Source organism: Suricata suricatta, chromosome 9 (assembly GCF_006229205.1).
Source record: "Suricata suricatta isolate VVHF042 chromosome 9, meerkat_22Aug2017_6uvM2_HiC, whole genome shotgun sequence".
Classification (NCBI taxonomy): Eukaryota; Metazoa; Chordata; class Mammalia; order Carnivora; family Herpestidae; genus Suricata; species Suricata suricatta.
This window is the reverse complement of record NC_043708.1, coordinates 76177050-76204910: the sequence shown is the minus strand read 5'-3', so window position 1 is coordinate 76204910 and position 27861 is coordinate 76177050. Positions and strand designations below refer to the sequence as shown.

The 27861-nt window shown below is 35.1% G+C and overlaps 1 protein-coding gene across 5 annotated transcripts in view; it reads left to right on the top strand.

Moving 5' to 3' along the window:
• DPH6 (diphthamine biosynthesis 6) overlaps positions 1–27861 on the top strand; it is a 271479-nt gene that overhangs the window by 70373 nt on the left and 173245 nt on the right. For all 5 annotated transcript variants that reach the window (XR_003913310.1, XR_003913309.1, XM_029951822.1 and 2 more), the window contains exon 4: positions 24267–24340. Coding sequence is in view for 3 of the 5 variants with exons in the window: in XM_029951822.1 (XP_029807682.1) it covers positions 24267–24340 (74 nt within the window). In the remaining 2 variants the exon portion in view is untranslated. The remainder of the gene's footprint in view (positions 1–24266; positions 24341–27861) is intronic.

Here is a 27861-nt window from a genome sequence, read left to right as displayed (position 1 = left end):
TGGATAAATAATCTTGAATTCACATATGCCAAAAACCATGAAATATTTGGCTTACTTGGTCTAATTTCTGAAGTATCCTAGAAGTAGGGTTGGTGATAAGTTCTTTTTCAGTTCTCCAAGAATCTAGTTTTAAGAATTCCACTTTCCTAATCCACTGCATAAGTTTACTATCTTTATGTGAGTTTATTTATATATGTGTGCATGTGTGTTTGTGTGTATGAGTAAAATATTCCTAGTCTTTTCTCTAAACTACATTTTTTCCTTAAAATTTTAGAGGAATTTGAATGTTGACTATAACATTTCTTTCCAGACAGACATTGTTATAGTGGTAAGCAGTTCTGTTTAGTTATAGGCTTATCAGTAACCTTTACACATAATGTGATATTGTCTGAATGTCTTATTTTGTTCAGCTTTCCCTGGCACTGATGAAGCCTAAGGCTGCTGTTTCTTTGAGTTACTGATAATTTTTTATCTGATTAACTGACACATTTAGTTGAAATCAGACACAGCCCTTAGGCTGGGCATGGATTTAATTTAAAAAGTATCAAAGGTTTGCTCTGTGTGCTATTTAATCATCATGTTTATCAGGCAAAGAAAAATTACCGGAAGGGCCATAGGGAGAGGGTTATCTTAAGGAGCAGTAGCTTGGGAAATTGATAATAGCTACAAGGTAATTTACTGCTAACTTTTACATTCATTAATATAACATTTCCCACTAATAATTACAGTGCATGTAATATACTAATTAAATTGAAAGCATTATCACTAATTTTCTTTTTGCTGAACCCCAAGATGGCTAGATAAGAAGTGAGAATGTGAAGCTGAAGAAAACCCATGTAAGTCACACTAATTTAAACAATTGGTTGGCCAGTTAAGACATTTGGGAAACAGAAAAAGAAACTACTGAGAATCTTCAGAAAAACTCATTTTTAGACTATGACAAGGAAATGAAATTTCTAAATGAATGAAATTACTCTGTGCTGTAGCTTATAAAATATTACACTGGTCTGACCTGTAAAAGTAACACATCTACCAGGAACCAATACATCACTACCATCCAAGTGGGTAATGGCATCACTCTAATGAATGAATACGTTTGGTTGATGAAGTACACTGATGCTCTGGGGCCTTGCACTACCTTTGTTTGTTATATAGCTCTTAACTCTGCTTCATATGATTCATTTTTAACATGGAAAAACATTTTATGCTGTATAACAAAGCACAGTAACTCTGTGTTAATATTTAAGAGAAAGCCTTCCTCCCCTCCAAAGACCCTTAACAAAACAACAACAAAAAAATCTAAAAAAGGATTTATTTAAAGTTTTATGTAATTCGGACAATAAATGTTATACTTTGATATATAGTTACTGTATAATTGTACATTTTAATCTAGCAGTAAGCCTCCAGGGTTTTTTCCACTTTCATTAATGATATGCTTAGGGTATAATAAAAACTAAAATAATATCACTTCAGCTTGTATGAAAAATAAAACCTATAATTAAGAAGTCTTCTCTTTGTAGATGTGATAAAGTATTGTGCCTACCTCTAACTGTCTTTTGTCATAATCCACAGTTGTATTTGTTTTTATTTTGTTTGGTTAGGGTTGTTTTTTAAAAGTCACATGTTGATTTTTAGAACAGAAAAGTTTACTAGTTTTAATGGAAAGAAAATATAAAAAATAAAAAATTTTATTAACTGGAAATCTGCATTATCTTTTGCTACCCACATTTCTTAACACTTGGTGTTAACATTGTTTTTCTTAACACTTAGAGTGCTATAGTTATTTTATAATGAATGTTCTGAAGACTAAATCAATACTTTGGGATTTCTTTATAATGCACATTATTACTGGCAAGGGGGATTCAATCTGGTTGACCTCTATCATACCTGATTAATCATAGGACATTGTTTTAAAGAAGTTTTACCTCTTAGTAATCCCATAGCATAGAGCTTGAAGACTTTATAATCACGAAGTTTTAGTGTAGTTTTTTTCCTCTGTAAATTGAATATAGTGTAAAAGGTAATAGCAATAAACTAAAATCATCAAATGGAATAAGCAGAATCTTTGTGCTTGTATTGTGGACTTTTAAAAAAAATTAAGATATTTAGATTGTGTTTAAATGAGTATTCTAATTTTCTGGTATCTCGGAATTAAAGATCATTGCTTGTATTTGTTTATACTAATTTCTTTGATAATGTTCGGTAGGCTTTAGAAAAGTGAGCCTGTGTTTCATTAGTTTAACACAGCAGGACCGAGTCACAGTGTACCTCTTCATATCATCAGTTATTCCATCATCCTTACTTTAGACATGACCATATGTATTAGTTTCAACAGCTCAGTATCATAATAACAGACCTGAAAAGAAGTGTAAGCCTCTTATTTACTATTGAGGGAACTGAGATCCAGAGAAGTTAGGAATCTTGGCCAAAGACCCATAGTTAGTAATTATCAGAAATATACATCCTGTAAGATATCATTTCTGTTATGGGAACTCAGTCAGGAATATTTCTTGCTTTCACAAATCACCTAATAATTTTTATAATTGAAAATGGCTGTGTATTTTAAAGCTTTCTCTTGTCCCAAATCTTTCCTTTTTATTTCCTCTGCACTCTTTATAGCCACTTACAGCAATGTTTCAGTGTTTTGTTTTATAAAAATTTGTTTTGTTCTTTTTATTTACTGTTTTGTATTAATACTCTATTTATATAACTTTTTTCTAGCAATAGGTAAACCTGTGAGGGCAGAGACTGTGACTTATATTGCTATTTAATGTTTTTTCCAGTTTTTTACCTTTGGTTTGTGTTATTACTGTTATATTTTGCTGCTGTTTTTCTTTTACCCTTACCCCTCTTCTTGACTTTTTAAAAAATCCAGTGTTTTTTACATTAATTTCAGGTTCCTGTGATGCTTGATGTCCAGAAATTAATGATATTAAAATGCTAACATAACTTTGGCCAAATACAAAATGCTTCAAAGCAACATTAGCCCCCTCTTTAGCAACTGTATCAGAAAAGTTTGCTTTTCTGAAATTGATCACAGAATATCAAAGACTTGACATAAGAAATACATAACTCAACTTAATCAGTATGTCCTCAGTAGTACTGCAGTCCCTTAATTGTAACCGGATGTCATCTCAGTCAGTGCTTGTTCTGGAAAGACCTTGGCAAGTTTGGAATACTGGCTCCAATTAGGTTCTCCATTTTATGATTTCTGAGGGCCTTTGATTGTAGAAAAAGTTCGGAGAAACTAAATGAATATTGATGTGTATAGCTTCTGAAACCATTACTGATCTGGGGTTTATTTCTAGATCTGCCCCATAGCCAGTATGTGACCCTGAACCCAAAAATCACACTAGTAACCTCTTGGATGTCTGTGCAGTTTAATATTTGGAAAGAAGACCTATAAAGGACCGTCTCCAAGTTTTGTTTAACTCTTGCTCTCCATCCTACCTCTATGCTGTCCAGTATCTAATACTTGCCAGCTGGAACCAAGATAACTGTGCATTTAGGTTAAATGTACTTTACTGTGTCTGCTTCATATCCTGATGCAGAGGTGAAGCCTGAAGGAGAGATAAAATTAAGAAAGGTGCCAGCTGTTTAAGCTTATTTCAGTTCTCCCGATTCTGATAGTTTACAGGTAGTATAAGGGACAGTATTCTCACCACCTTTTATGCTATCCCAACTTTTGATATCAAGGATCTGCTCAATGAAGACATTTCCTGCATTTGCTGCTTTTCAATGCAGTTATGAAGCTGATATTTATTAATTAGATAATGCTGACCAGTAATCAACATGAAAAATTCTTTAGTTATTTTAACTTTTTACATTTATTTAATATCCCAGTGTGGTTTGAGAGAAGTACTCTTTGGCTGCTGGTCAGTACTCTTTTCAGGAATGCTAAAATGAATAACTAAAAGATGATCTACCAAGAAAAATTGGCACATAGATCTGTATTTTATCTCAGTTAGCCTAACCCTGTACAGGCCATCAGCAGGTTAGTCTTGAAATAATTCTGAAAAGTACAGTCTTTGCCTTGAAACTTTTGATGTTATGGCTGGTATGTGTGTGCGTACATGCACACATGAGTGTTTGCATGTTTGAGTTTATCGAGGGCAAAGAAAAGTTAAGAATGTAACTGGTCCCCGGTATTTGCTTCTCCTTTGTGCAATTCCATATGTTTATGTGACAACATTCTGCTAGAGTTTTAAACCCAGTGACTCTATAGTTGTAACAACACTTCAGGCAATAATATGCAGATCAGGGCTAATTGGAATTTTTCCCTTGAATTTTTCTCTTTCTTAGAGAGAGGGGAAGAAATTAACTTGGTTTAGAAATCAGTTTCCTGCCAAATTTGCTGAGGGCAAAGATTTAGAGGATTTTATTGTTGACGTTGCTGTTAATTTTATTTACTTATTAAGGAGACAGACGTTCACCTGGTACAGAATTCAGAATGTTCAGAATGTTCATGGAGACCTCTCATTTGTAGCCAAGGTGTGCAGAAGCTGTGGGTAACCTAGGGACCTACCACTTAGAATTGATATGTGGAAAGGGGGTAGGCAGTCTCATGGAACTGAGCCGTTACTCTGTGGGATCTGACGTGAAGTCTAGACAAGTAGTGTCAGAATTGAGTTAAATGGTAGGACGCTGGTGTTGCAGAATTGCTTGGTGTGGGGAAAACCCCACACATCTGGTATCAGAAGTGTTGTGGGTGTGGTAGTTGTAGGCACAAGAGTGAAGGAGAAACACAGGAGGAGCTGGGCTTTTCCTAATATAATGCTAATGTTATGTTTAATCTAGGCTTTAATTTTACTTTTTTAATGAAAGGAACACATAACTTAGTGTTAAGTGATCTTCTTGACACTGATGCCTCTGATTTATTCGGTGAACTCATGAAAGGACAGCACTTGTTTCATCTTTAAAGCTGGTACTATGACTTTGTTCTTTTCCAGGATGGTCACAAGCCTTCAGGTAAAAATGAGATAACTCCTGTTTGTTTAATAACCTATGTGGCATTTATTAATTAGCATATATAAACATAGATTCTCTTACTACTCTTGACTCCTAGCAAAGCATTTCTTAGTTTGAAACCAAACATCTTACAGACTGTTCCTCCTTAAATTTCCATTTTTTGGTCTAGTCAGTGAAGTTGTTTGTACCCTTTTCCAGATTAGCACTTAAGACAATCAGAAGAAACGAAAATTTCAAATAGAGGTGGTAACCCTCTATTCTTAACCTTTTATGTGGTGATGCTGGAAATGACGAATTTTATATTTCTATATCTTATTTAAAAGGTTGGTGTATTCTAGAGGGTCTTTATTAGACAGTAATCTCCATGAACATATAAGTGATATCTTCTTGAGTATTACTCAATCTAGAATGTGTATAGGAACTCTAATTATTATTGAGTAATTTACTGAGGAAGAAAAATTGTTGGGATTTGTCTGTTGCTGATTTTTAGACATTTTACTTTGATAAGTACCTTACCCCCACCCTTTCCTTAAGGTTTTTAAAATAATTATATATTGTTAAGGTCATTGTATTTATCCTAGACCTCCTTGCCTTTCTGTCTGTTCTTTGCCCCTTCCAGGCACTGCTTGGTACCAAAGGGGCTCAGTGGGCTTGGATATCCTTGCTTCTTTTAGCTGGCTTTCCCTTGGATTTGGCCAGCGCAAGGCACTGGGGAAACTGAAGGTCCAGAGGAAGGGAGAATGCCTGACTCCGCCTGGGTGGAGCGTCTGCTGTGGCTGGCTCCTCTCTTCTTGAGGTCTTACTGGACACATCCACTGAGGTTCCAGCTTCTGCCAGGCTACTTGGTTGCTTCCTGCGCTCCTTACTCTGTTGCTTCCGCTTAAGGATAGCAGCTGCCTTCTGTTCCTGCTGGTCCTGGGTTGCCTGCCTCACTGTGCACTCTTTCCCTTCTCAGTCCTGTCATCTGTGCAATCAATTCCCTGTACTTTTCTTTAAATTCTCAGAGTGGTTTCTGTTTTTTAAGTTGAACTTTGACTGATACAGTCTTTGAAGTACTAATCTTGTATAACTTTAATATTGCTAAATAATTAATAAAATAGCCATCCTTTATTTATTACTGTAGGATCCCTTAAAAGGACTGAATTTTTCTCAGGCACTATTTAATGATTGAATATAAGACTGTATCAGAGGAATCAGGTGTGGCTTCATGGGTTATGAAGACTGAGTAGGATTGCACTTGGTGGTAATTGGGGCCAGAGGATGGGTAGAAAATTACAAATGTAAAGCAGAGTAAGAACAAACATTGGGAGATGGAAATTATCATACTCAGCCTAAATAGTAGAGAGTTGTATAAAGGATTTATGAAAATAAATGTAGATTAGAGAGAGATTTATTTGGCGGATGGGGAATATGAAGGGGTTGAGTTGGGGACGATAAATCTGTTAGTTGGGTCAGTTGGAAGGAGAAGAGATTAGAAGAGGAGAGAGCAGTGATGGCCCCACTGATATTGTTTTAGGGACTGCTCATAGGCCTGCTGAACTGGGAGTACTATAGTGAAATGCCTGATGTGCCCCACCTAGTGACTAGAGATGGGGAGTCTTCATAACTTATGCTTATCTGGCTCTGAGCAAGCACCCACAGAGAGTGGAGAGTCTAAAGTTACTTGACTCTTTTGAGCCTGGATGGTTAGTGACAAAAATAGAGAAATGAGGAAATAAAGGAAGTTGATTTAAAAAAAAACCCAATATTTGTATTGCTTTTTATGACGATTTGAGTGCCATCTTACATGTTATACAAGTTGCCTCACAACCCTACGAACTAGATATTATCATTTGTATTTCATGAAGAAACTATACTTATCAGAGTTAGATTTGCACAAGATTTTATTATTAGGTATATTGTGAAGCTGAGCATTTTAACTCAGGTCTTCCCTTTTCCTGCTTTTATTTTTTTAATAATTCATTTTATTAACTGCCTGGTTACATTTAATATCTTGCATTCTTTTGACCATAAATCGCAGTTTCTGCAGTAATTATGGTAAATTTAATTTTGGGCATGTTAAAGGAAAGATACAAACTTTTTAAAAAGCTTCTCTTCTGAGAGCATAATTTTTGTTTATGATTGAGATAAAGGTAAGGGTGTTTCTTCAGTTTTGTTTGCTTTTTGAAGGATACCCATGCTTTAAGAGATTATGGAACTAGATACATTTTCTCATGGCATGTCATTCTTGAACTGGATAATGTTTCTGTATGTTAAGAGAAGTAAGATAGCGCCTGAGTGCCTTGGTCGTTTGAGGGTCTGACTCTGGTTCAGCTGAGGCCATGATACCAGGGTCATGGGATTGAGCCCCACCTCCAGCTCTGCACTGAGCAGAAAATTCTTGTTCTCTCTCTCTCTGTCTCTCTAAAACAAAAATAAATAAATAAGTGGAAGAAAGACTGAACTGGGAAATGGCATACCAGATTCTTTCCATAGTAGTGCCACCAACATGTTTCCTGAACTTTTGCTACTAAACATAATATATTCCTCTCTGATTCTATATCCCTTCTAACAGTTGTACCATGTCTTTTTAACAAAGGTCTTTTTAGAATATTTATTTTTACTTGTTTTTTTCTCATTGCCATTCTCTGATCCTGCTTCAGTTTGCTTTCCATCAGCATCAATTTATTAAAATGTCTCTTGTTAAGGTCAGTAACAACCAAATCAGGTGGACACATTTTAGTCTGTTTTTAACCCGTAATCTTTCCTTTCCTTGACCTTTTTGTGATATTCAGCACTATGACCTTTCCTTCTTTTTAAAACCTTCTTGACCTTGGCTTCTGTGATCTTCATCCCTCCTAGTTTCCCATCTGTCTCTCTGTCCTTAGTTTTCTTTCAAGTCCTTTCTTTCTCTGTCTACCTTATAAATGGTGTGGTTCCTCACAGCTTCATTCTTCATCTTCTTTCAGTCTACACTTTCTTGCTATTTGATCTCATTTCTTCTAGTGGCTCCCGCTACCAGTGATGTACACATTTATGTCACCCAATTATACCTGTTTTCTGAACTCCATACCCAACTGTCTTCTGGACAGCTCTCATTGAATGACTAAACACACATGCCCAAAATAGTACTCATCATATCCCTCCCCAAACTTGTGGATTTCTTATGAAATCAAAGCCATTGCTCTCCATCAAGTGACCAAGCCAAAAACTTGAGATAATTCTAGATTTCTTTCTCAGCCATATGCCAGTAAAATCTGTTTGTCTTGTGTCACAAATCTGCCATTTCCTTGTTATCATCATTACCACCCTAGTTTAGGCCTTCATCGTAGATTTTCCCAGATTTCTTTAGGGTTTCCTAAGTAGATGTTTTGCTTCTAACTTTATGCTTTCCTGGTCAGTACTCCCACATAATCTTTTAAAAATATAAATCCAATTGTACAATAATGTTAATATCCTTAACATTTTGTACTTATCAATTGGAAGAATTATTATTGTTAAAAAATGTTCATACTACCCAAAGTGATCTACAGATTCGGTGCAATCCTAGCAATATTCTAATGGCACTTTTCACATAAACAGAAAAAAAAATCCTATAATCTGTATAGAACTACAGGAGTCCTCAAATAGCCAAAGCAATCTGGAGAAAGAACTAAGCTGGAGGCATCACACTTCCTGATTTTATTTATTTTTTTTTTAATTTTTAAAAAAATGTTTTATTTATTTTTGATACAGAGAGAGACAGAGCATGAGAGGGGGAGGGTCAGAGAGAGAAGGAGACACAGAACCGGAAGCAGGCTCTAGGCTCTGAGCTAGCTGTCAGCACAGAGCCTGACGCGGGGCTCGAACCCACGAACATGAGATCTGACCTAGGCCGAAGTTGGAGGCTTAACTGACTGAGCCACCCAGGCGCCCCGACTTCCTGATTTTAAACTGTATTACAAAACTACAGTAATCAAAACACTATGGTATTGACATAAAAATAAACGTAGATCAATGGAACAGAATACAGAGCCCCAAAATAAACCCATGCCTATATGATTGATTAATTTTGACAAAGGAGCCAAGAATAAACAATGGGGAAAAGATAGTGTCTTCTGTAAATGGTGTTGGGAAAACTAGTTAGCCACATTCAAAAGAATGAAACTCGACTTCTGTCTCACACCATAAATAAAAAATAACTCAAAATGGGTTAAAGACTTGATTGTAAGATCTGAAACTATAAAACTCTTAGGAGAAAATATAAAGGCAAACTTCTTGATATTGGTCTTAGCAATGATTTTTTGGATTTGACACAAAAAGCAAAAGCAACAAAAGCAAAAATGCTCAAATGGAACTATATCAAACTAAAATGTTTCCATACAGCCTCATAAACCAACAAATGAAAAGGCATCCTATGAAATTGGAGGAAACTATTTGCAAACCACATATATGGCTAAGGAATTAATATCCAAAATATCTAAGGAATTCCTAAAACTCAATAGGAAAGAAATAGCCTAATTAAAAAATGAGAAGAGAACCTGAATAGACATTTTTCCAAATAAGACATACAGATGTCCAATAGGTATGTGTAAAGGTGCTTAACATCACTATCAGGGAAATGCAAATCAAACCACAATAGGATATCACCTAGGTTACCTGTTATCAAAAAGACAAGAGATAATGAATGTCAATAAGGATTTGGAGAAAAAAGAACCCTTGTGTTCTGTTGGTAAGGATGTAAACTGATAACAGCCACTATGGAAAACAGTAGGGAGGTATCTCAAGAAATTAAAAATAGAAATACCACTGATTCAGCAGTCTTGCTCCTGGGTATATATTCAAAGGAAATGAAATTATCTCAAAGAAATATCTCTATTGTCATGTTGACAGATGAATGAATAAAGAAAATATGGTGTGTATATACATATATATGTATATATATGTATATGTGTGTTTACACATATACATACATACAATGGAATATTATTCGGCCTTAAAAGAAAGAGGAAATCTTGCCATTTGCAACAACATTGCTAAACTGGGAAGGCATCAGAGTAACAGAAACAAGCCAGACAGAGAAAGACAAATACTGCATGGAATCACTTATACGTGAGACTAAAAAAAAAAAAAAAAAAGGTTGAACTCACAGAGTGCAAAGGTGGTTGCCAAGGGCTGGGGGAAGTAGGAAATAGGGAGAAGTTGGAGAGGGTGTAAGCTTTCAGTTGTAAAATAAAGTCTGAGGATATAATGTATAACGTGACTATTTTTTCTAATACTGTATTGTATAATTGAAATTTGCTTTGAAAGCAGAATTGAAATGTTCTCACTAAAAGAAAAAAAAAGGAAATATGTGTATTGATGGATGTGTTCATGAACTCAATAGTGAGAATTTTGAGTTCTTTCACAATGTATGTATATATCAAATCACCACACTACATGTTTTTTTTACTATTTTATTTTTGAGAGAGAGAGAGAGAGACAGAGCATAAACAAGGGAGGGGCAGAGAGAGAGGGAGACAGAATCTGAAGTAGCCTGTGGGCTCTGAGCTGTCAGCACAGAGCCCAATGCGGGGCTCAAACTCACAAACTGTGAGATCATGACCTGAGCTGAAGTTGGAAACTTAACCAACTGAGCCACCCAGGCGTCCCCATATTGCAGGTTTTAAATAGCTAACAATTTTATTTGTCAATTATAACTCAGTAAACCTGGAATTAATTTTTATTTTATTTTATTTTTTAAAGTTTTATGTTTTTTTTAATTAATTTTTAGAGACAGACAGATCAGGGGAGGGTCATAGAGAGAGGAAGACACAGAATCAGAAGCAGGCTCCAGGCTCTGAGCTAGCTGTCAGCACAGAGCCCGACGTGGGGCTGGAACCCACAAACTGTGAGATCATGACCCGAGCCAAAGCTGGACACTTTAACCGACTGAGCCACCCAGGCGCCCCAATTTTTAAATCATATAAAAATAATGATCCTCATTTATGTGTTAAATTTTAAAAAATTATCTAAAACTAAACAAAGGAAGTTTTCTTAGCTTAAAAAAATGAGTACAGAAAGCAGCTTCTTTTTTTAATTTTTTTATGTTTATTTATTTTTGAGAGAGAGAGACAGTGTGAGACGGGGAGGAATAAAGAGAGAGAGACACACACAGAGTCTGAAGCAGGCTCCAGGTTCTGAGCTGTCAGCACAGAGCTCGATATAGGGCTCAAACTCACTACCCATGAGATCATGACCCAAGCCGAAGTCAGAGCCACCCATGTGCCCCCAGAAAGCAACTTCTAAACAGATTAAACACTTTCTATTAAACTGATGTGCTTAGAATTAAAAACTTTTTGATTGTTGCTTTAGTCTCTCAAAAAAGATTTAATCTATTTAATTTAAATTTAAACTATTTAATCCTTTATTTTTTTTGCTGTTAAAGAGTTCCACAGAAGTCCTCAAAATATCACCTTATCTTTTTAGGAAGAAGAATATTCTTAGGAAACTCAATTGAAAAAGGAACTATATAGTTCTAGACTTATGTTCAGCTTCGTTTTTAGGTTGAATTTGGTCTTGGGTGAATGACAAACTCTATCTCTAACTGAGATTGGGACTCCCTATGTAGTAATGACTAAATTATTTAATACTGGGATTGTCATACGCTGGCAGCTAAGATGGAGACTCAAAAGTGGACTAATACAGTCATTTTAAATGTAACTAAATGACAAATGATTAGGATTTTCTGCAATTTCTTTGTCATTTAATTTTCAGCCTTAACAATTTTTTCTCTGTTAAATTGAGAAAGCTCACAAAGGGAGACAATAATCCCACAAATTAGTGACCTAATATGCTGTGATGAGCTCCCTGTTTAATGGAAGAACTCCAGATGGTGATCATTTTCCATTTCAGAAATGTTTTATATGGATGATGCTAAGAAAAACAAAAGCCTTTCTAATAAGTCAAACAAAACTTTTAGTCAGAATATATATCATTTGAAATCACTACCATTTGAAAATTCTCAGTGTCACTTTCAGAATTGTTTCATATAAAATAGTATTCATTTCTATGGTTATTTCTGTTAACCTGGACTTATGTAATTCTACTCAAGTGAAGAATTGAAAGTTGAAGGAAGATCATCGAGTGTTTTCTTGGCCATATAAATTTCTTATTTAGCCACCCAGGCCCTAGTAGAACATCACTGGCATTCACAAATGTTTCTTGTTTAATAGTGTCATGTTGCCAGAAGTCCAGATATCACCACTCAGAGCTATAATGCAAGTGTGCTTCTTTAATGAATGGTTCATATTAAAAATGTTAGAATGCTTTTCAGATGAAAAACACTTTAAATTCAGTAGATCATTTTTTTTTCCTCAACAGGCAGGAACTCATTAACAGAATAATACTGGTAACTGGGGCATTTTTCAAAGAAAATAATATCCCTGATAAATGCAAGCTGCATATCTTATCTTTAGAATAAGTGGGTCTAGTTTTCATTTGTTAAAAAAAGGACAGCTTGTCTTCAATTTATGTTGTTATCTTTGTGAACCAACTTCTTAGTATGGAGGCAAGTGAATATTGATTGAACAAATCTGATTTGGGTCTGGATTTCTACCTTGAAATCCTCCTTATAAACTTACAATTATCACTGTTACTATATGGCCAAATGCTTTCAATGTCTGTATTGGGTGCCTTTAGGCTGTGATATGGTAGAGCTTCAGGTACAAATGAGAAAACCAGATCAGGTAGAAGGCCATTTCTATCTATACTTGTGTGTCTATGTTCCTGACACTTCAGGGTACTGGTTTTAAGAGTAGGCGTTGATAAGGCTTTAGGACTATGGGCAGGGCCATCTTCCTACTTCTTCCATGATTAGGATAACTAATGGCATATTGAGCCCTTATCAGCTAGTTGTTTATTACAGAAGATTCAACCAGACAATCAGATACCAAATGGAGATAGGCAATTAGAATTATGTCAGTTTGTTAGCTGAAAAGTTATATATGAATTTCTTGTTAGAATCAGATTTGTTTCTTTGAAGAAAAAATATTTAGTGGATTTTGTACACAAATGCTTTATTAAGGAGGATATAGGAAGACAATAATAGGAGCAGTTATCTGTTTTCTTATAATCAAGAAGGGCAAAGAATCAATATTTCTGATTGTTCAGTACTTGGGGTATAATTTTTTTAAGTATTTCCTAAAGTCATTCCTCTCCTCCTTTCAGCTCATTGTGCTCTGTATAGACTTATGTCACATATTTTATTTAAAATGTCCATTCTCCTGCATACCTCACAGGATTTTAATTTCTTAAGATTAGCAACTGTGCTATTTTTAAATGTGGTTTCCCTTTCCTAATATAGAATTGGTCACACAGTAGTATTTTATATATTAATGTTTAATAAATACATGAGTAATTTTGCCTGCCAGTTTGTCCACACATGGGATAAGAGATGCATATGTATATGTATAGATGTATTTCTAATAATATTTCCCCTAATTGAAAAAGAAATGCACATGGTATAAAAATATTTGTGGGACACCTGGGTGGCTCAGTTGGTTAAGCATCTGACTATAGCTAAAGTCATGAACTTAGGGCTTGGGAGCTGAGCCCCATGTTGGGCTCTCTGCTGTCAGCTCAGAGCCCACTTCACATCCTCTGTTTCCCTCTGTCTATGGCCCTCTCCTACTAGCACATACAGTCTCTCAAAAATTAAATAAACACTAAACAATATTTGAGCAAGTGTAAAGATGTAAATAAAATAGAAAAATGAAATACTGTTTAGAAATAAGCAGTATTATAATTTGGTCTATTTCTGTTCTTTTTTCCATGCCTTATGGATATTTTTTAAAAATCCATATATTTTAATACACAATCTGGAAAATTTTTTCACTGCATCTTATGTCATAAATATCTCCTCATGTTATATATCTTTTGAAAATATTTTTTAATGACTGCTTTGTCTTCTCTTTTCTAAATGTACCATGGAGGTGCCTGGATGGCTCAGTTGGTTAAGTATCCAACTCTTGATTTTGACTCCGGTCATGATCTCACAGTCATAGGATCAAGCCTTGTGCTGGACTCCACCTTGGGCCATGGAGCCTGCTTAAGATATTCTCTCTCCCCCTTCCTCTGCTTGTTCCCCTCTTGTTCATAAATGCATATGTGTGTACTCTCTCAAAAAAATTTTTAAAAATGTACCATTCTTCTATTATTTTAGATCTTAGGATCTTAAAATTTTTGTTCCAATTACATGAAGAATGTAAATAGGATGAATATCCTTATAAATAAACCTTTGTGCATATTTATAGTTAGTTTTATAGACTAAATTTCTAAAAGTAAAGTATGAAATTCCTGGGTCTCACTATTGACAATAGCCAAAGTATAGAAAGAGCCAAAATGTCCATTAATGATGAATGGATGAAGAACCTGTGGCATATATATACAATGGAATATTACTACATAATTCAAAAAAAGAGAAAAGAAAAAGAAATCTTGCCATTTGCAGCATTGTGGATGGAACTAGACTGTATTGTGCTAAGGGAAATTAATTTGTTCAGTAAGAGAATATCATATGATTTCACTCATATGTGGAATTTAGGAAAACATATGAACATAGGGCAAAAGAAGCAAAAATAAGATAAAGACAAAGAGGGAACAAACCATAAGAGACTCTTAAATACAGAGAACAAACTGCTGAGGATTGATGGAGGGAGGGAGGGAGGGAGGGTGTTGGACTAAATGGTTGACGGTCATTAAGGAGGGCACTTGTTGAGATGAACACTGGATGTTATATGTATGTAATGAGTCACTAAATTTTATTCCTGAAATCAATTATACTATATGTGAAGTCAGAAATGTCAGAGAAGGCCTCTCTGAGATATTTGAGCAATACCCTAAAAAGTGAGGAAACAGATCCTGTAAATTTCTATAAGAAGCATCTCATAGACATAGGGAAAGAGAACCTAAGATCCAAACAAGCTTAAATGTTTGAGGAACAAGAAGTTCAATGAAGATCATTGGAATGAGCTGAGAGGATAGTAGTAGGTGGTGAGGTCAGAGAAGCTGGGAGGGTCCTGGTCATTTAGAACCTTGTGTATTATCCACAAGGAGATTGAAGCAGTGTGGGAAGCCATTAGAGGATTTTCAAGCAGGGAGCTGCATATTCTGGTTTATATTTTGAAAGATTACTGGTTACTCTGTGGAGATAAACTATAGTGAGGAAGTATGGATTTCAGGAGGCAAATTAGGAGACTATTGCAATAGTCCAGTTGAGAGTGATGGTGGTTAAGACTAGCAGTAGTGGTGGAGGAGATGAGAAATGTTTGGCTTTTGGATAGTTTTGGAAGATGGAGCTAACGTAACTATTGCTTGACCGGATGTAGGTCTTAATGGGAGGAAAAATCATGGATGACTTTAAGATTTTTGGCCTGACCAAAAATCATCCTAAGATGAGGAAGCACCTCTTGATGTGATGAGTGTATGTGCCTGAATCAAGAGTTTTGTTTTGAATATGTTCAAGTTTGAGATACTTAATAGAAACCCAGATGGGCATTAGAGCAAATGTTTGCATTCTGGATCTTTAGAAAACAAGCAACCACTATATTCTATATACTGGGGAATGAATATAGTTAGAGAAGGAAAGAGAGCCAAGGACTGAACTCTGGGCACTATAAATTTTAGAAATAATGAAGAGGACAAGGAGCCCGTAAGGGAGAGAGAGGAATAGCCATTAAGATAGGAAAAAGAATTCAAGTAAGGTAATTACAGAGAATTGCCCATTGAATTTGGCAAACCTAGTGATCACTGACATGATAAGAGAGATTTTAGTATACTGATGGGAACTCAAGGTTGCCTGGAGTGGATTTAAAAGGTAATGGATGATGAGAAAAATATATAAGCTCTTTTGAAAACGTTTACTTTAATAGGGAGAAATACTGATACCTGGAAGAGGACATGAGTTTTTTGGCAGCTATCACAGTATATTGTATAATGATGAACATGAACCAGGAGTAAAAAATGATGGTTCAAGAAAAAAAAAAGTTAGCCTTAAGCCATCTAGATGTATTGGGATGCCGTGCAAAGGGACACTTAGGAGCACCTAGGGCCTAGGACCCTATTTTTGTAGGAAGAGCCAAGAATCTATGGTTACAAGTGCTGATAGGTTGATAGAGTTGATGATCCTTAGTCAGATCTTTCTGGCTTTTATTTTCTATCTTAGAATGGTTTCCCATGAGCAGGAAAAAGTCACCTATGTATTCTGGATGGTTATGCTTAATTAAAAACACAATACAATTTACTTCAAAAGGAAAGAGGGTGGCTCAGCTGGTTAACCATCTGACTAATTTCTGCTCAGGTCATGATCTCATAGTTGTGAGATCAGGCCCCATGTCAAGCTCTGCACTGAGTGTGGAGCCTGCTTAAGATTCTCTTCTTCCCTCTCCCTCTGCCTCTCCCATGCTCGTTCATGTGTGCTCTCTTTCTCTCAAAAATGTAAAAAAAATAATAAAGAAATGCTGAAGATCAAACCACAATCCTCTGCCTTAAGAGTTTAGTGCAGATATGTAATATATAATTGCAGAAAAGTCAAAGAAGCTCACTACTATCTCCTGACTGAAAAAGACAAGGATTAGACATGCACTAACAGGTAATCAGACATATTCTGAAGATGCTGTAATGAAAACAATGTGGTGTTTTCCCATAAGTAGATCAGTGGAACAGAACAGAATGTACACAGAAGACCAAAACGTGTATAGGAATGTAGCAGATGATAAATTTGACAGTGACTATTGGTGGGGAGGATTATCTACATAAAAAAATGATACTGAACAATTTGCTAACTACTTAGAATGATAGAAATTTTGACCTTTGGTGTGTCTTCTACCTTGCTAGTTCTTTGTTGATGCCTGTCTGCCAACCACACCTGTGCTCTTGCTTATATACATGGTACCACATGCTGGTAATAATGAAGTTGTGTTTATGCCAGTTTGTGAGTATATTTGCTTTTGCAAATGCCCTCTCTCTTGTTATCATTGACCTTATTGGTCAGATAGCTGCAAGGACTAACTTCTCAGCAGTCTTACAGGTGTGTCTCACATTGACAAAGCTTGGGGAAAAGGGTGATCTAAGCAAAAAATGGTCCTATGATGGCTACTTACCTAATCTGGTCACAGCTGAATTTGTAAATATGTCTTAGCATTTTTTTAATCTGCAAAACTAAGATAATGATAATCTTCCTTAGAGCATTGTTGAGAGTAGTAATAATATAAATGTTTAATGGTATTATACACTGCTTTTTCTCAGACTCAATGATATTCATTTTTTGATTAATCATTCATTTTACTGAGGATCTGAAATTCCTTTTTTGAAGAATTTGGCAGTGGTTTTTATGTCAAATATTTTGTTCTTGCTTTCATCAAACATGACTGCAACTTTCCCCACAGTATTCAGAACTAACATCTTAATTTTAAAATACAGCAGTTCTGTTGAACTTTCTACAGCATGTGGTACTATGTATATGTATCTAAGCAAGAACACAGGTGTGGTTGGCAGACAGGCCTCAGGGTAAAAGGCTGCTTGTTCTACTGACCAGCTGTGTCAACTTGAATGAGATAATCTTATTTTTTCATATATAAAATCAGTTTAATAGTATTCTGGATTGCTAAAAGAATAGCCAAGATAAGATACACAAATCACCTAGCACAAATTTTGGCATATACTAGGCACTTGGTAATATTGTTACTTTATTTTTCTTTTTCATCAAAATTCTATTTATGTACACATCATTACTCTATCCTTGCTGTGTCTCTTATTATCATGACCCCCTTTTCCAGTGACTTTGCTGGAGTCTCTTTCTTCTCCTTCTCTGTACATTTGGCTGTACCCTCACAGTTTTACAGTGAGTCTCCTTCTTGCTCTGTGTCCTGCTTCTTGGAATTCTTGTTCGCTCCTGTGTCTTCAAGTTCTCTTATATCCTGGTAACACTCACAGTTTTCTCTATACTCTTTGAGCACCAGAGTATTCAGTATACCTAATAGTCTTTCTACTTTGGATACCTAGCGAACAAAATGAAAAACATATACAAAACTGAACTCAGTATCTTGTTTTAAGACATGTAGTTTTTTTTCTTAGCTAATAGTCACTTAAAGTGCAATCATTAGCCCACCTTTTATATGTGCTTCTTGTCTCTGTGCTGATAGTTCCCAAGTTTATTAATTTTGTCTCTAAATTATTTTTGGATTTTAGCTTCTTATCTCCATTATTCAGTTCTTTCAGACTGAGTTCCTTCTCTTTACTCTCTTATGTACCCTTAACACTGTCAACCAGTCTTATCTTTCTACTTGTAGATATGAACATATCTTACTTCTTAATTGCACGATCCAAGAGAAACAAAAATATATATTCACACAAAGACATTTAGGAAAATTCATAGCAGCTTTATTCACAAGAATAAACTAGCAGCAACACAAATATCCATCAACAAAAGAATGGATAAACAAATGTGGTATGGTCTGTACAGTGGATTAAAATGGAATACAAAGGAATGAGCTATGGATACACACAACATGGATCAATCTCAAAATCATACTGCATGTAAGAAGCCAGAAACAGAAGGATGTGTATTATATGATACTATATAAATACATATATATGTAACTGTATATATAAGTATATATAAAACATTGGAGAAAATGCAAACTAATGTGTATGACCTAAAGCAGTTTGGTAGTTGCCTAAAGCCAGGAATGACAGGAAGGTTGGGCTGCAAAGAGGCAGGGTATAATCGCGAATAGGGAGGGTATCTTTTGGGTATAACCAAAATTATTTGTATCTTGATTGTGGTGGCACTTTCACTGGTATATACACATTTGTTACAACTCATTGAATTGTGCACTTTAAATGGATAGTTCACTATATTCAAATTGCACCTAAATAGAGATAATTTTTTTTAAAAATTCCTACAGGAAAGGACTCTCCATTGCCTCAGGATGCAGGCCACATTGCTCAATAGTCTGATCCCAGGCTACATTTTGCAGCCTTTTTTTCCTCCACTTCTTGATAATATGCTTTCAACTGCAGCTACTCCATACTTCTGACCATCCCTTATATGTCAGCACCTTATTTTGTTGCTTACATGAACAATTAAAGAACAATGACAATTACCATTATTGTTGGAAAGGGTTAAATGACTGGTTAAGCTTGATCATAGTACTTGGTGAGCAATGTGGTATAGCTCTCCAGGCTAGAGAATGGATTTTGACAATGTACCAAGAAGTTATCAGTCTCTCTAGTATAGATTAATGTAAACCAAATTCCTTTAAGACTAATGTGTAAGCCAGAATGTCAATGTAGACCATTTGTGTTAAAAGGATGAGAATGATTGTTTTGATGGATTAGCATAATCTTTTTAGGTTTGAAAGTAACAAGGCAACCCAAATTAGAGTCTAAAGTTTGCTTAGTGGGCATAGAATTGGATCATAGGAAGTTGGTTTGAATGTGGCCAGACTTCAGGGCCCCACTTTCTATGTTAATTATTTTCTGCAGCACATCCATTTTTTATTTCTATTATGACACAAGGTGATTTATTTGCTGTGTCTTCATGCAGCCTCAGTTCATCTTTGATTCTAGGAGTCATTTTCTTTTTGTTTCTCTGTTGACACTTCCACTGCTGCTGTTTTGCTACTAATATTAATTTAGTGACTTTTCCCCCCAAATGATGTAGGTCATGGGTCAAGGCCTGAGCTTATTAGCTTTAAATTTTTTTACAGAGTAAATTGACTCCGTTAGATCTTTATCTTTTAAAAGTCTATTTTCCTTCTTCGAATTAGTAGTATGTTCTGAATGGTTAAGGATTTGACAGAAGTCTTAACTTACCGTTGGATTATTCAGGACCCACTAGTTTGGAAAAATTTGTTGTATCTGGACTGTAGAGTTGAGTGTTAAGAGTTATGTTCCCTAGACAACAGGAACATTATTATCTTCACTCTGAATAAGGAAACTGAAACACAGAGAAATTATGTAGCTTACTCAAAATTACCAAGCTAGTAGGTGGTAGGGCTGGATATTTAATGGGTAGCAGTAGTAATGATTGTTGAACAAGTCATTAGTTAGATCTATATTTAGATTATGAACTCCCAGATGGAGAACTTGCCTATCCTACCATCAGCTCTGCCTTGAACTCGGTTGTTAACTTTCTTCAGATCAAGAGTAGGTAGGTACAAATACTGAGTTCGTAGCATTTGACCTCAACTCTTTATTCTAAGTTATTTTGTACATTTTTCAGGGGCAAAGCCAAACTGAATCTTCAGCTTTATCCCTGTTTCCTGCATGGGAAGAGCCTTTATACATTTGGACATTTTTTAAATTTTTCCTCTTTGAGAATTTTAACCCTTGTATTATTATATTATTTCTACAATAATTTGTAAACATTAATTTTACATGCTTTTTTTGTTAGAATTTTTTATACAGTATTTATTTGTCAAAATAAAGATTCTCACATAAAAAGACAACTCTTCAACAAATGGTGTTGGGAAACTGGATATTTACATGCAAAAGAATGAACTGGACCGCTTTTTATGACCATGCACAAAAATAAACTCAAAATGAATGAAGGACCTAATGCGAGACCTGAAACCATAAAAATCCTATAAGAGAGCACAGGCAGTAATATCTCTGACATTGGTCATGGCAACATATTTCTAGGTATGTCTCCTGAGGCAAGAGGAAACAAAAGCAGAAATAAACTATTGGGACAACATCAAAATAAAACAGTTCTGGGGTGCCGGCCTGGCTCAATCCCAATCAAGCTACTGAATGGGAGAAGATATTTGCAAATGACATATCTGGTAAAGTTATGTATCCAAATTATATAAAGAACTTATAAAACTCAACACCAAAAACAAAAACAATCAAATTAAAAATGGGCAGAAGGGGTACCTGGGTGGCTCAGTCAGTTGAACCTCCAACTTTGACTCAGGTCATAAACTCATGGTTCGTGTGTTCAAGCTCCACATTGTGCTTTGTGCCAACAGCACAGAGCCTTTTTGGATTTTTTGTCTCCCTCTCTGTCTGTCTTTCCCCTGCTCATGCTCACTTTCTCTCTCTCGCTCGCTCGCTCTCTCTTTCTCTCTGTAATAAATATTTTTTTAAAAAATGAGTAGAAGACATGAACAGACATTTCTCCAGAGAAGATACCCATATGCCCAGCAGCCAGACACATGAAAAGAGCTCAGCGTCACTTATCATCAGGGAAATGTACATCAGAACTATAATGCAATATCACCTTACACCTATCAGAATGGCTAAAATAAAAAAATTCAAGAAATAAGTGTTGGTCAGAATGTGGAGGAAAAGGGCTCTTTTCCCCACCTTGCATTATTGGTGGGAATGCTAACCGGTGCAGCCACTATGGAAGACAGTGTAGAGGTTCCTCAAAAAATTAAAAATTCAACTATTCCATGATCCAGTATTTACACTAGGGAGTATTTACCCAAAGACTATGCAAACATGAATTTGAAGGGATATATGCACTCATACGTTTATTGCAACATTATTTATAGTTGCCCAACTATGGAAGCAACCCAGGTGTCCATCAATAGACAAATGGAAAAATGTGTGGTGTGGTGTATGTAATGGAATACTAATGTATATATTAGTATATATATTTTAATATTTATACTAATATTATTTGGCAATAAAAGAGAATGAAATCGTGCCATTTGCAACAACATGGATGGAGCTAGAGAGTATAATGCTAAGGGAAGTAAGCTCGTCATAGAAAGATGTAAATACCATATGATTTCACTCATGTAGAATAAGAAACAAAAACAAGTGAACCAATGGAAACAATAAAAGACAAACCCCCAGATGGGTTCAACTATAAAGAGCATACAGATGGTTACAGGGGGTGAGGTGAAATAGGTGAAGGGGATTAAAGAGTACACTTAACCTCTATGAGTACTGAGTAATATAAGAAACTGTTGAATAACTATATCGCACAGCTGAAACTAATGTGACACTATATGTTAACTCAGCTGGAATTAAAAATTTTCTTAATTAATAAGGATTTTCACATTAAAAAATGAGCGATCTCTATTTAGGCCTAATTTGGAAGAATAGTCCAAATTCAATTTGGCATATGATTCTAAAGCTGATTAGTTAGGTATTATCAAATAGAAAATAAGAGAGATGGAAATAAAAGAATTCCAATGAAAACATGTAAACTAAAAATAATTAAATAACCATTTTAGAGTTGTGGTGAGCACTAAATGAGAATTTTAGAATGATAGTACATTTTAAATGGATAGTAAATGCCAATTTTTATTTTAACAATGGCATGACTTAGTTATAAAAGAAAAATACCAGTGGCTCTTATTTTTGTTTCATGGATGTATAGAGAAATAGACACATATACATATATAAATTCAGTACTTTGTATTTTCTTATGGCAGAACTTTATATAAACAACTATATGGTAAAGGAATATAATTGATTTTGATCTTTTGATGACACTGTTCACTACTCTGTGATCTATGCCATATTTGCATTTATTTATTTTTTTTTAAGTTTAAGAGAAAGACAGAAAGAGAGAGGGAGGGGCAGAAAGAAGGAGACAGAATCCCAAGCGGGCTCTGCACTGAGGGCTCGATTCCATGAACCTGGAGATCATGACCTGAGCGGAGTTGGATTATAGACACTTAACTGACGGAGCCACCCAGGATCTGCCATATTTGTATTTATTTAGGAATACTATGTCTTGACTCTTTCTAAGGAATACAATGACTTTTGTAAAAAGAAAATAGCTAGGAAGTGAAGGGAAAGGTTATAAGTAAATGCTCTCACAAAGTTGCTAAACTAGGAAAGTACAGGAAATAGCTTTTTTACTGTAAACCTTACCTAATAGAATCATTTTATTTGGGGGATGTTTGGGCAGATATTTCTTTCTCATTTTGGAGGAGAAACTTTAAATTGTCTTTATCTCCAAAGACGTGAGAGATTCCTAGTGTGCATTTTGTTTATTTATCATGGCGTCCTGTTAGGACACGCTGGTTATTTTAATATGCCTTGAAGTATTACATATGTTTTAATGTGAAACAATATTGCTTTTCTTTGTAGATTTCCAAGTATGGAAAGAGTATTAGTAATGAAGTCATCTTTTTCAATTAGGTTCTTCTGTACTCCACATACCAAGGTGATCTTTCTTTTATGCCTATTCAGAGAATTTCTATTCAGTTTGTTGTTAGTAATTACCCCCCAGTCACTTTCTTCATATCTGTTTTCTAGATAACAGATCCCTAGTGTATACCTGTATTATATATGATTCTTCCCTAAATGTACTATCTTAACACTTCTTTACATTAAATCGCATCTTAAACCTGTCCTTCCAAATCCCCAGATTCTCCATGTCCATCCATGTACATGTTTGAGCTTCTTTTCTTTTTTTTAATCCATCCTCACTTTGTATCATTGCAAACTTGATTATATTTGACTTTACATTTCTTCCAGCTCATTAACAAGCACACTGGATAGACAGTCCTCTTTCCTATGAGATTCTGTTAGATGTAGTGCTGGATATTCTCAGTTGTAACTGCTGATACTAATCCATTGCTTCCTTCTCACCAAAGAATTCTTTATCCACTGTGCTATACTGTTATCCAGTTAATGGCTCTATTATCTCTGCTTCCTGTGTTCTCCTATGTTAATCACCTTTCCTAAAGATACAGATAAAAATCATTGTGTCCCCTTTTCTAATTATGCCATTGCTTGTTTTTTTTTTTTTTTTTTTTAAAGTTACTCAGTCTGGAGCACCTGGGTGTCTTAGTCGGTTAAGTGACTGTCTTGGTTTGTGAGTTCAAGCCCTCATCAGGCTCTGTGCTAATGGTGCAGAGCCTGGAGCCTGCTTCAGAATTTGTGTCTCCCTTTGTCTCTGCTTCTCCCCTGCTTGTGCTGTGTCTCTCTTTTTGAAAAATATGTAAACATTATAAATAAATTAGTTAAGTTACTCAGTCTGAAAAAATAGAAATTTCTCAAAAATTTTAACTGAACATCATTGAGTCTTTAAAAATATGTTTAGTGAGAAAACATTTTGAAAGTACCGTCTAAATTTCTGCATTCTTCATGGAAGTTGGTTTCTAGTTATTTGGATTTTAAGTAAAAGAATAATTATTTTCCACACAGTTGAGAGTATGACTTAAATACATGTATTTATTTTTTCTGAATGTGGATTGCATTTTCATAAGTTATTCTGCTTCAAAATGGTTTTCTAGATGAGACACACTTACTGTATAATTTTCAGAGCATGATGCATAGCCACATGTTTATTTATTTTTAAAGTTATATATTTTTTCTTTTATTTTCAGGAAAAAGAAGAAGTGGAGGGGATATCTGTAGGTGCTATACTTTCTGACTATCAGCGTGTTCGAGTAGAAAATGTGTAAGAGAGCATTCATTTCTCCTATATTTTAAAAATTACATGTATTGTAAGACTGTGAAGAAATGAAAATATAACTGTATCCAAATAATAAATAGAATGTGATAGTCAACATACTTCATGGAACTATCTATATTTCCAAAGTAACAAAAATTGTTATTTTTTTTCGATTCTGATATCACATATAGAGAAAATTCTAGCTTACTTACCATAAGGAAAAATAAACTACTTATAATAGAAAATCAAGACAGATTTTTAAATTCAAAAGTATTGTTTTCAGTGTTTCCTTATCTGAATCAGTATACCTTTTAAATACTTTTTAACTCATCATCACTTATTATAAAAATCAGGAGCTAATAAAAGGAATGCAGTGATATTTTAATGAAAAAAAAAAGCTTATTAAGAAATCTTTCCTTCTTTGGTCTTTAGAATTCAGTTCTTGGCCAAAAATACTCATGTGATTAAAATACTTATATACAAAGTCATTCAACTTTCAAGGACTTTTCAGATTATTGCTCTATCTTCTCACTCTCTAAGGGTGTTAAAATATTGTATCTCCAAATACCAAAACAATCAATTCCATTGATTTATTCAAAAACCATAAAGTCAAATGATAATATTGATTATTTAATGTTCACTTGGCACATCACCTGAATTTATTTTTCAGTTTTAGTTTATTTGGATTAGTAAAATACTGTATAGAGACTTTACACATAATTATATCAGCAGAAAGTAAATGTGGATTCCATTATTAATCTTGCATATAACTTGCCCTAGAAATAAGTGATTTTGCCATTCAAAAGGATAAATGGAAATCAGATAAGGGCTGTATTTGTGTAATTGCTGCCTGTTCTTGACAAGGAAACATTCATATTGACTATCGCATCAAAAACTTGCATATTAATTGACTTGAAATCTTGTGTCTACGGCCACACCACACTGAACATGCCCAATCTCATCTGCTTTCGGAAGCTAAGCAGGGTTGAGCCTGTTAGTACTTAGATGGGAGACTTGAAAACTTGTTTTATGTTTTTATTGCATTTATTTTGTTTCTAGTTCTATAGTGAATTTAAGGCAGTGAAAAATCCAAAGTTTTTAGAGGTGCCTGGCTGGCTCAGTTGGAAGAGCATGTGACTCTTGATCTCAGGGTTGTGAGTTTGAGGCCCTTGTTGGATGTAGAGGTTACTAAAATAAATAAATAAATAAATAAATGTAAAACATTTTTAAAAATCCAAAAATTTTAAAGTAAATGGAAGGGGGTGCCTGGGTGGCTCAGTCGGTTAAGAGTCCGGCTTCGGCCCAGGTCATGATCTCACGGTTCGTGGGTTCAAGTCCTGCGTTGGGCTCTGTGCTGACAGCTCAGAGCCTGGAGCCTGCTTCAGATTCTGTGTCCCCCCTCTCTCTCTGACCCTCCCCTGCTCGCACACTCTGTCTCTCAAAAATAAATAAAAAATAAAGTAAATGAAATAAATATAGGACAAAGCATGATTAAAAGAAGGGCACTGTGATGATCTCACATTTGGGGGAGTGTATCTCTGAGGAAGGGAGAGTGGAGGTGGAAGTGGAGGAGGTCATATGTGTAGTTTGAAAAAGATTTCCTTACATTCTGCTTGCCTACATTTGAGAACAACTGATCTACAGATGGATGTGGATTGCATATCCCTTAAACCATATGTTAGAAATACTATTTTCATCAAGTTTTAGGTCATATTCTCTGAGAATTATTTAGTTTAAAAATCTGTGTTTTTTAATAAGTTCAAGCCCACATGGTTTAATGGGTAGCCAAATTGTAGATGGGGCTGACATTTATTTATGAAAGTTAAAAGCCAAATGAAAATGTGCTCCTGATTAAGAGACTGCTTAATATCTATATGGGAGAAAGGTCCATAGCATACCCATAGATAGAGCAAGATTTTTCTTAAAACAGTCTCAGGTACACTTTAACACATGGTTAAAATGCCCAGATTTTATACCATTAGGCATATCTCCAATAATTTTATCCTTAGAAATGTTAAACCAATGTTACTGGGAGTCCATTGGTTTATAATAAACTCAGTTTTCACTTAACCTGTCTTCCATTTGTAGTTGGTATTGTATCAGTGTATTTTCAAGATATAAAGTATTTAATAAATGTCACAGCTCAAGTACAATAATGACTTACAGAGGAAGTGTAATTGAGTCTTGATATTTTGAACAGTTGAAGAATTTAAATAGGTAAAAAAAAAAGGTTGACTTAAGTCTAGAAATAGTTAAAAGTTTCTGGTTATCAAAGCAACAACAAAGAATTTTACAATAAAGGTAAGAGAGGAATAAGGTTTTTTCAATTAAAAAAAAAACTTAGCTAAAAGAGGTAGAGAGCCCAGTTTGATTGGTAGGTATTAAACATTGGTAAGAGGACAGCTAGAATTATGATGCTTTTGTTATGTGGGTAGTTTCAATTTTATTATTTTTGTGTTTATTATCTGCCTCAACACTTCTGTATATTCTCTGGGATATTTTACAAAGTATGTATAACAGTCTGCAGTAGGAAGGTTTTGATCTCTATGAAAGGGTATATATACATGGGGAAATAGTGATATATATGTTTTTTTAAGTTTATTTTGATAGATAGAGGAGGAGGGGCAGAGAGAGAGAATCCCAAGCAAGCTTCGCACTGTCAGTGTGGAGACTGATGTGGGGCTTGAACCCATGAGCCGTGAGAACATGACCTGAGCCAAAATCAAGAGTTGGACACTCAACTGATTGAGCTACCCAGGACCCCCTAAAAATAGTGATATTTTTAAGGCCATGTATGAGTAAGTGACCAACATGTGGTACATATGTTTACTAAGTATTGGAATTTTTCTGAGGGAAAAAGAGACCATTGTGGGCTAGAATAGTCAGTCAGGCAAACTTAGAGATACTGGGTTTTACAGCAGTGTTTTTTATTTGAAATCTGATTTCAGCCACTTATGCTGTGACTTGGCAAGTCACTTGGCTTTGACTACAATTTATTGAATATTCATTTTATCCAGGCATTTGTATTATTTTCTTTATTAATATTACTTTTAATCAATTATAGTCCTTCTTAAGGAAGTGACATTTAAGCAAAGGCATGAAACAAGTGAAGAAGATAGGAAGCATGTCTAGTATATTAGACAAGAATGAGCAGTCCAGGGGTGGTGGGTTGGAGTGAAGGAAAGGTAGTAGGGGATGAGGTATGAGAACCAACCAGAGTGACATCCATGCCGGTCTGTTGCAAGGACTTTTACAAGGAGTGATGTCGAGATTTGAGCAGAGCCATCCCATGATCTGTCTTATGTTTTAAAAGGATCACACTGGTTGCTGCATTGAAAACTGATTTTAAAAAAGGGTAGGGATAGAATCAGGGAAAGAAGTTAGGAAGCTGTTGACATGAAAGGAAATGGTGGCTCAGCCCAGGGTGTTCGCAGTGGTATTGGTGAGCAATGATTGTGGTAGATTGGATGAGAAATGTGAAGGAAAAACAAAACAAAACAAAACAAACCAAAAGGAATAAAGGATGA